Source organism: Phocoena sinus, chromosome 14 (assembly GCF_008692025.1).
Source record: "Phocoena sinus isolate mPhoSin1 chromosome 14, mPhoSin1.pri, whole genome shotgun sequence".
Taxonomy (NCBI): domain Eukaryota; kingdom Metazoa; phylum Chordata; class Mammalia; order Artiodactyla; family Phocoenidae; genus Phocoena; species Phocoena sinus.
The window spans coordinates 984,819-995,000 of record NC_045776.1 but is presented as its reverse complement, the minus strand read 5'-3'; the positions used below and the strand labels follow the sequence as shown (position 1 = coordinate 995,000).

Below are 10,182 nucleotides of genomic sequence, written 5' to 3'. Positions count from 1 at the left end.
GAACCAGATGAAGATGATGGACTCGGTCATGAGCTGCCCCCAGATGACCGCCCTCAAGTCCCTGGATAACGGGTCCGGGGAGAGCGACCGTCTGAGCAACGACTCCTCGTCAGCTGTGGGCGACCTGGAGAGCCGGAGCGCGGGCAGCCCGGCCCTGTCCGAGTCATCCTCCTTGCAGGCCCTGTCGCCCGGGAACAGTAACAGCGAGAGCCTGCCTTCTAAGTCCCCGGGCCTCGGCACCCAGGAGGAGCCGCCGGAGACGCCACTGAAGACGGAGAGGCAGGACAGCCCGCACCCCGGGCCCGAGAACGGAGGGGCGCTGGACCTGACGGCCCCCCACCCCGGCCGGCCGGCCATCAAGGAGGAGGCCCCCTGTAGCCTGCTGTTCCTGAGCCGAGATCGGGGTAAGTGTGCGAGCACTGCGTGTCGTGTCTGTGCGAAGCCTTTTGCTTGCAGGAGCGCGCTGCAGATCCACCTCCGCAGGCACACCAAGGAGCGGCCGTTCGTCTGCGCGGCCTGCGGGCGCGGCTGCTCCACCCTGGGTAACTTAAAGCAGCACTTGCTGACCCACAGGTTGCGCGAGCCGCTTCCCCAGTTGCTTGACCCCAGCTTTGCTCTAGGTCCCGGCCAGGGCACCCCGAGCCTGGGTCCCGGCTCCGCGCCCGCCACGATCAAAACGGAAGTGAACGGGCACAGCAAGGCCGGCCCGTTGGCCGAGGGCCCGCCGCTGCCGGCTCCCATCCAGGTGCCTGCGGGGCCCCCGACGGTGATGAGCCCAGGCCTCGCGCCCATGCTGGCCCCCCCGCCGCGCCGGACGCCCAAGCAGCACAACTGCCAGTCGTGCGGGAAGACCTTCTCCTCGGCCAGCGCCCTGCAGATCCACGAGCGCACCCACACCGGGGAGAAGCCCTTCGGCTGCACCGTCTGCGGGAGAGCATTCACCACCAAGGGCAACCTCAAGGTGAGGGCCGCCCGGGAAGCCCCCGCGTCCACCTCCTGTGGTCCTGGCCAGGGGCACGGCTGCTGCGGAGCCCCCGAGAGACAGCGCGGCGTGTGCCTGCATGGCGTGTGGTGTGAGCGCGCTTGTGTGTTATGGGTGAGTCTGCACCGTGTGCGTGCCTGCGTGTGCGCGTTGCCTGCGGTGCTCCCACACGTGTCCGGTGGCAGCGAGGAGCTTGCCTTCCACGCGGGCCCGGCCTCCCCTTGAGGGGCTGGTGCTGCCTGCGTGGCTGCAGGGCGTCGGGGTGACACTCGCTGGCTGACAGGGCAGGCCCAGGGCCGGCGCTGCCCGGAGTCCAGTGGGACGCTGATACCAAGAGAACCGGGCCTGTAGATGCTCGCAGGTGACGCAAGTGATGCGAATCCCGCCCCGAGGCCAGGGGTCAGATCTGTGGTTTTGGCCACTTGGCTGCCACGAGGGCCCAGCGGGCACCTGGGGGAAGCTTCCCAGCCTGAGGGCCGGGGGAGGGGAGGACGGTACGACGACGTCACGGTCGCGTCTGAGGTACGGCCACGCTGCCCGTTTTCCCCGGAGGTGTGGAGTGTGTGGCCGGGCACCGAGGACCCATCCAGGGCCGTGCCCACACCCTCAGGGGAGTGTGCCGCTTTGCAGCCCACGTCAGGCGCCTGCGTGGGTCTCAGTGAGCCCTCAGGGACCTGTGGCCTCCGCTTGCTGGTGGCATGAAAGCCGCCCGAGGGCTCTGCTGACCACAGGTGCCCAGACGGGAGAAAACCAGGCACGGGCACAGTGAAGCCAGGGGTTCTGGGGGGCGGGGCAGGAGCTTCGGGACCCTCCGGGTGGCCCATGGGTCTGACGCCTTAGGGGGAAATGATTCCATCAAGCCGTGCGGCTCATCGGTTAGCTCATCGGTTGGCTTGTTTGCTCTGTGTACTTGACCAAAGGAAATGTTGCAGGTTCAAATATAAGACGCTCAGAAAAGCTCACCTAACAAGTTTGTTGTCCCAAACGAATGCTTGGGCTGGGGAAGAGGGGAAGGAAAGGAGCTGGAGGGAGTCCCCAGGTCCCCGGGCGTCTCTGTGACCCCAGGGCTGGGTGCGCTCACGCCGAGGTGTGTCTCGTGTCCCCCGCAGGTGCACATGGGCACCCACATGTGGAACAACGCCCCTGCCAGGCGCGGCCGCCGCCTGTCGGTGGAGAACCCCATGGCCCTGCTGGGTGGTGACGCCCTGAAGTTCTCCGAGATGTTCCAGAAGGATCTGGCTGCACGGGCCATGAACGTGGACCCCAGCTTTTGGAACCAGTACGCCGCAGCCATCACCAACGGGCTGGCCATGAAGAACAATGAGATCTCCGTCATCCAGAACGGAGGCCTCCCCCAGCTCCCAGTAAGTCTCGGGGGAAGCGCGCTCCCCTCCCTGGGCTCCCTGGCTGCCGGGCTGGACAAGGCGCGGCCTGGCAGCAGCCCGCCCATCGCAGGGCTGGACAAAGCCAAGTCGGACGCGGGAGCCGGCCGGCCGTTCACGCGGTTCATTGAGGATAACAAGGAGATCGGGATTAACTAGCCGCGTCCCTGCCCTGTGGGTCCCCTTCCCCGTTCACCCAGAGCAGGAAAGACGTCACCGGGTGGCTGCCCGAGGTGGCCTCACCCGCTGCCCGGTGCGCCTTTCGCCGTGAGCTTGACCATCCTCGAGAACTCGGCAACCTTTGAAATAGATTTAAGTCAAAAAGAGACGTCCTCGGAGAGCCACCTTGGGAACAGAAGGGGCTCAGAGCACATCCATTCCGTCCCTCCAAAGCCCAGCAGTGCCCAGAGGGGGCTCCCCGCCCTACTCCAGGAAACTCGTTCAGTGGTTTTGTTCGAATTAGTTAGAAACGTGAACTCTGTCCTTAGAACTCTTATCTCGAGGACGTGGTCTGGCGCTCCCGGCGCCGTGTAGCATGGCAGTACCTTCGTCTGTGGTATTTATGATGTTAAGGTGATGCGGGTAACAGGCAATTACAGCCCAACTTTAACGGAAGCTCCTGTACTGCAGAATACGTCCGGCTGTGTGATTTTTGTTTTTTAAAGCAAGATTTGTTTTACGATAAATAAGTGGGTTATTTCCGTGCAGGCAAAATCGTGAAGTTCTGTTAGGAGAGCGCATGCTTTTCGTGTGCAAGCACCTGTCGGTAACAAGCCTTTTTTTTTTTTTTTTTAATTTAAATGTTTGTAGCTGCTATGTGGATATAGTGTTCTCTAGTGTGGTGTGTAGCCCAGCAGTTGGGAACAAGTTACAGACAGACACCACCGTGAATTATTCACAACGTTATAGCAGTTGTGGGTACATATCTCGCATTATCAAACCTGTACAATAAAAAGGTAATGTTTGTATAATGTGGTTGAAAACTCTTAATATATACTCTTGCACTTTTAGTATTTTGTATTTAGGGAGGTTTGTCTATAATTGGAAAATTTTAAAAGATGTATTTTATAAATAGTACTTTGATTGAAGGAAAATGAAGAGGAAAAAAAAAAAAAAAAAGCTGTTACAGTCTTAGGTCAAACGGTCTGAGAAATCTGTGCTCCTTAAGCGGAAGAGCCTCCAAGACTTGTCAATTCCTCAATAAACTAGGGCCTGCTGTTTCTTAAATTAAATGATTTCACTTTTCTACAAAGCCCATTTAAAAACTTGACCCCCCTAAGAAAACTTCGATGAATTCATCTTAGGACTGTGACACCAGTACAAGCCAGGAAGTAAGCAGGAGAGCGCTGCGTAGGTGTGACGCTCCCGTAGCCTCTGCTCTCTTTCTCGCACGCCCCCGAACGAGAGTCTGACTGCCTGCGAGGCCTGCTTTCGTGCTCAATAAACTGCAGAGATGTGTCGGGTGTCAGGCAGTAGAATCAGTCATAACCGGGACGTTTTTCTGAGTTCCTGATTTATTTATTATCTTCTCAGATGAAAACAAAGCACACTGTCATCTGATCAAAGCACAGTCTCGTGCTGGTGATTCTGCCCGTTGCCCCATGTCAGGAAAGGGCCCTGGGCAGGTGCCGGGCGGCGGGGCTGAGCCAGGCCCACACAGAAGTGTTGTGTGCTCTACCTCATTTTGTGCGTTGCAAGCGTGCTGGAGTCTGAGACCGTGAACTTCCTCTGGCAGGGCTGTCCCAGGTCGTCGTGGGTGGCCGGGTGACAGTGCGAGGGGCTGAGTCCCCGAGGAAGCAGTCGAGCCTTCTCAGTTGAAACCGAGAAATAGGACCATCTTTCCAACACAGCCACAGCAACGAGTCACATCGTGTCACTGAACAGAGTTTCAAAGACTCACAGATAAGCAGACCTAGCCGTGATCTCTGTCGGAAATGAACCCTGAACTCTCCAGCTCTGTTTCCCACGCAGATGGGATGGAGTGTGCCCGGGGGTACCCCCTCTTCTCACGGGATGGGTCGGGGGTGTCCCAGCGTCGGGAAGAGAAAACTGAGGTGCTTGGTGTCGCTGTGTTTCAGCAGTGAATGTTCTTATTATTTATGTGTCCTTCTTGGTGTGATTTTTTTTTTTTTTTTTTCCTTTTTGGTTAGTATTTGGTACCATGTAGTGTTCTCTCCTCGCAAAAGGGTGTGTATATAACGTGAGAAAAGAGACATGTAAAGTGCTGTAAATAAGATGGCTCATGACGGGACAGTGAGACTGTCCCCACCCTGTGCTCAGGGCGAGGCCGTCCCTCTCCGCATGGTGAAGAGACACTATTTTTCTATTGCAACACCGTGTAGGGCCAGGGGCCTCCCTGAACCAGTGGAGAATTGTTACCCAGATCCAATATTTTTTATGATGAAATCTGTGGCTTGACACATCTACTGATTGAAATGGATGTCTTAGTCTAGGTTCCTATTTTTGTCATACGGAATTGAATAAAATGCAGGATGTAATATTATTTCTGAATGGCGTTCCTTGATTATTCTAATGGAGAAAGTGGAATTTGAGGTTACGGTCATTGATGGTGGACGTATATTCGTGGTGTTTCTCCAAGGAAAGTCACTGGGTTCTGAGAGCTTAGATTTATTAAGCCATATCTAAGTGTGTCTTGATTGGTCTCGAAATTTTCATGTTTCACCTTTTTCTAAAATAAAAATGCAGCCTCCTAACTGTGGATTTTTTTTTTTTAATTTACGTCTTTGATGGAAGAAGATGTAGTAGAAAATGCTTAATTATTAGAGACTATTGGCAGTGTCCAAAAACGACTACACTCTGAATTACCATCCCGTTGTCGGCACTGAGGGAAAATAACGGCTCTTCGGGTCCCTTGAAAACTAAACCTCTGTGCCTCTGGCGACAATTTGGGAGGGAGGTGTAGGGAGCGCAGTGTGGCCGCTGTCGGCACCCTGCGCCTGTGAGTTCCAGATGGAGGGTGCCCTTTGCTTGAAAAGAAGCTTTACCTTGCCGATAACATTTGAGAAGACTTAAAACTTTAAATCATTTAATAGCTCCTGGATTACAAGATATACAATCCATTTCTTCTTTTTAAAAAATAACTACTGATACCTAGAAGCCACGGTAAACTTCACCTGGGAAATGCTGGGTGATTTTGAAGGCGCGGTAAGGTACTAACCACTAAACTAACTGCCCAGCCTCCCAGCAGGTATTGTATAATCATAAGCCTTAGGAATTAAACCCTGTTGATTGCCGAGCTAGAGAGGACTCATGAGATACAAACCTCAGATAGTAAAGTGACTTTTTTTTACACATGGTAAGGAAACAGCGAAGATTTCTACAATCATTTAAAGTAATTAATATAAGTTAAAATGCAAGGGAAAGCAAAAGAGATCTACTTCTTATTTCAAAAACGTTTCCAACATAAAAGCAGAGGTGTTCGGGCTTCACGAGCCTGGGTATTTACTTCTTTCTGACATCAATTCTGGCTGCTCAGACCATATATCAAAGAATCATAAATGCCAACAATCCCTAAAAATTATTTGTTTAAATATATATCTATTCTGAGTTCATTACAGGAACCGTTAACATTTCAGACTAATTAAAAAGTATTGCTTAAGGGCTCAAAAGCAATTGTTTTTAAACCCTCACTGTTTAATTTTGTCCCCGTGGAAGCTTGAAGGCAGCCTGGGTTCCCTGCCTGCTTTTCCTCTGTGCTTGGCAGACAGCGCCCAGCTCCTGCTTCGGCTTTAAGAAGCTGCAGCAAACATCAGGGGTGTTTCTTTATTAGCGGGCTGCACGGACGTTTCCAGCCCGACCGCCTTCAACTCACTGTATTTATTTTGGCTGTCTGTCTAAACCGCGGAAGTCCAAACCCCTCATTTCTTTCCTCTGGTGCATGCTCGCGGTGGATAGTAGTGTCACATACGTGTAATTCTGCGTCCTGCCTGTCACCTTGCGAGCATGCCTGCCAACCTGTGGGCCTCGGAGTCCGGTCTTTGTGCTTCAAATCCTGTGCTCATTTGCTAATTACCGGCACCGAGGCACCCGTTCGTTCCTTCAAGAAGTTTTTTAGGGACACTGCTTCTTTGAAAAACAGAGGCTGTGAAACGTCTCTATCAGCAGCAGGTCTCTTGGCCGGTTTTTAGCTACAGGAAGAATTCATCTACAAGATATTCAATACAAAACTAGGGAAAAAATGAAGTCCCCCTTTTCTTTTGCACTTAAGTGGGAAATACTGCATATTGTTTCAGCATTTTTTATGAAGGGAAAACTTTAAAATGAAATCACCATAGAAACATTGTCCTGCCGTTCTCCTGTCCACAGTTTTGTGCCAAGTCACCAGGCGTGAGCGTGTGGGCATCGCCCCGAGTGGCCCAGGTTGGCTGCTCCGCAGTGAAGCTCGGGCAGGGGACAGGTGGGGACAGGGCCAGGCTGCCCCCTTGCCTGGCTGTGCCCTGTGAAAGCTGCAGCCTTCCCTCCTCACTCTGCTTCCTGATCTGTAACGACGGGGGAGAATTTGATCCTTAAAATTTCCTCTTCTAAGAGCCGGTGTTTTTTTTTTTTTGAAAGAACTACTACTAATGTACATCTTTCTCCCCCCCCCCCCCCAAATTAACTAGACAGACTAATTGACGGTATTTGTACAGAGAGAAAATACAAATGATTACCTAAGAATATAAATACTGAAAGATCTATTACAAATGACTTTGCTAAAGAAAATATGTGGAATCATGTTTGGACCATGAAAAATGTGTTGGCGTCTTTGATTTTTTTTTTAATCATTCAATTTATTGAAGCTTTTTAAAATGCAACTATATTTAAGGTAAAATAAAGTCAATCTCTGTGTACATTATGCTGACTGCACTTTCTATCAGAAAAGAGACTCTTTTTAATGGTTTTTAATGGTTTGGGTTTTGTCCTGTGCACTGCACACCTCACATGCAGTGCCTCCTTGAGGTGATTAACATACGTCTATCTATACATCAGTACAGTCAAAAGAGGATGCAGTTAAAGGCAGGTGTTATCTCTCGTCCTTTTAGCGAAAGATTGAGAACCGAACTATTAACATCGGGTGTGCTGTCCTGATTCATAACCGCATCAGCGGTCTGTGGTCTGACTTCTTTGGAAGCCTTAGAGATTGTACTTGGGGGCCTCTACCTCACCCCCTTATGGCTGAATTCAGGGTTGCACCGAGCGCCACACCCAAGCCAGGGGGAGATGATCAGAAAGTTGGCGAGACAGGAAAGAGAGGAAAGGGGTGTCATCGATGTAAGAGTACATTCGTGTTCTGTTCCATCAAAGGTTCTCTATGCCACTAAATGGAAAACATGATTCATAAGCCCCCCCTGAAGTAAAGGGATCTGTGCGTATCCGTGTGAATCACTCACTGTATCTGATTCAAACGTGGAAATAAATGTCTGATTACCGTAGTCCCAAATGTGCTTATTTGTGAACATGGGAATTTTATAAATTCCCCCAAACACTTTCTAAGCTGGTCTGTTGTGCGTATTTTTAAATCACAGTGTTATCTATAAATTAGGAAAGTTGCAGAAGTGTGAGTTCCTTCGCGTTCCACCTGGCACTTTCAGTGCTCACTGATTCCATTTATTAATTTTCTTTCTGGCTTAACCCCCAGGACACCTGAATCTTCATAACTTTTTACAGGTAGAGACATAAATATTTAAATGACCAAAGTTGTCACATTTCTTTTATAACTGGCGTATCTCTTGATTATATACATGTTATAAAGCGTATCTGTTTTATTTTACTTTTTCTATTTACGGTGTCAAGGACAGCTTAGGAAAAGCTCTCGTTATGACCTAAGCTTACGCAGAAGAAGAAATATGTCACACCTGCCCACAAACACCACCGCCGAGGAAAAACAGGCAGGCTTAGAAAAAATATTTTCCACCCTTCGGATGGTGAAAGTTTTAGGGATACGCAGTAGGAGAAGCATATAGAAACTTCCCCGCACATTCAAATAATTGAGAGATAAGTTAGATTTTTGAATTCATTTTCCTTGACTAATAAGCCTAGAGTTGTTTGGGTTTTTTTTCCCCCTAGGAAATCGGCTGGTCTAGGAGCAGTTCTTGGGGTAACGACTGTGCTTGAGAGCAAGAAGCATGAACATCTCCTTTAGGTTTTGTCTTTCGGCACTTCCATCCTTTATTTGGTTTCTTGTTTGGGGCTTTTTGTTTTGCTCTGTTTCTGATGTTTAGTAACAGAGCTTTAGGTGCTGCCCCTAAATGCAGAGGCAGTACGGGTAGGGCTTTGGGGTCACTGAGAAAAGAGTTCTGGAACCCAGATGTTTCCTATTTGGGACTTGAAAAAATTGTAGATAATTGAAAAGAGGTAGGTGCTGTGAAGGCATTCTCTTCTAAAGGTGAACAATTCACTTACGGGACATCGTCTGCAGGCACTTGGGCTGAATAAGTCACCCAGCCAGCGGATAATTTCACCCCCGAAATGACTATAGCTCTTTATTGACTACATATGGAGAAAAGACCACCAGCTTATAAGAGAAGCCAGTCTTGAAACTGTACCAGCAGTGGAAAAAGACACTAACAGAGACATGAAGAATATAAAACTCACCAACATCTCAGAGAGTTTTATAGCTGCATTAACCTCATAGATTTTCAGTTAAGAGCTATAGGCAATTTAGGAAAATGAAGTTGATCAATAAATATTTGTAAATGATTAGCTTTTCCTGAGGACAGCTACACATTTTTCATAACCTCAGTACCTTTTACAGGACTTGAACAAATCCTGGCATACTGTTTAAGGTAATGAGTCTCCCAACTCATTTGTTACAGTGAGCTCCTTCCTCATCCGCTGAAAGACCCTTCCTTCACGTTTCTCCCTTTGCATCGCCGTCCCTTATCCAGAGTTTATCTCCTGGCTTGGTGTTTCTGTTTTTTCAATTTATGTTTTAACCTTGATTGTGCCACTCCTGTCAACTGTTTTGCTGGGGAGCAGTAGGAGAGCAAGTTATAAATTACAAATCATAATTCGGGGGAGTCCCTGGCGGTCCAGTGGTTAGGACTCAGCGCTTTCACTGCCGTGGCCCGGGTTCAGTCCCTGGTCGGGGAACTGAGATCCCACAAGCCACGCGGTGCGGCCAAAAACGAAATAAAAATGAAAATAAAAATCATAACTTGGTCATTTTCAAGGCTGGTCCCTGAGGCTAAGCTCTGAGCCCAGTCATCTTTCTCTTCCACCGGGCTGAAATACTCAGTTTTAGAAATATAGACTCTGTCTTCGAAGAAATGAAAATCGTGGCTGGACTTGGTATTAACTGAAGACGAATTCAAAGTTTCCTCACAAGTCCTGAGAAGGGAGACTCGGAGATGAGTTAGCGTCTTGACGCCCTCCCTTGTCTGCGGGCTTCACTTTGGCTCAAACAAAGCGTCCTCTGTGGTGCTGAGGACTTACCTGGTGAGCCCCGTGGAGCCAGCTGAGGAGTGCGCCTGCATGTCTGTGCAGGGAGGGGGTGAGAGACAGACAGAGACCCGTGCACCGCAGGGCCCATGCGTCTGCTGCCTGGAGACCCAGCCTCTTGCTGCCCCAGGACTGATACGATCCTGAAGACGACAGTGAACCGTGACCCAGTAGTTCACGTTGCCTTTCTCGTGTGGCTGATGGTATCTGACTTGATTTGCCTTGGGTGCATGAAGGGAATAAGTGTAGGCTATTTAAAATTATAAGTGCATTAAAATAGTACTTGTAAAAATCAGAGGAAGAAAGTACCACCACACCCCAAGTCAAGCCTTAGTGAATGAACTACAAAGAGAACGTAAGTACGGGATCTTGAAGAGA

At 49.9% G+C, this 10,182-nt stretch overlaps 1 protein-coding gene across 1 annotated transcript in view; it reads left to right on the top strand.

Annotated features, from left to right (window-relative positions):
* SALL3 (spalt like transcription factor 3) overlaps nucleotides 1–4,867 on the top strand; it is a 19,407-nt gene extending 14,540 nt beyond the window's left edge. The window contains 2 exon segments of the mRNA XM_032653951.1: nucleotides 1–961; nucleotides 2,092–4,867. The exon segment at nucleotides 1–961 is cut by the window's left edge and continues 734 nt beyond it. Coding sequence (XP_032509842.1) covers nucleotides 1–961; nucleotides 2,092–2,523 — 1,393 coding nt within the window. The 3' untranslated portion in view covers nucleotides 2,524–4,867.
* Nucleotides 4,868–10,182: the final 5,315 nt, after the last annotated feature.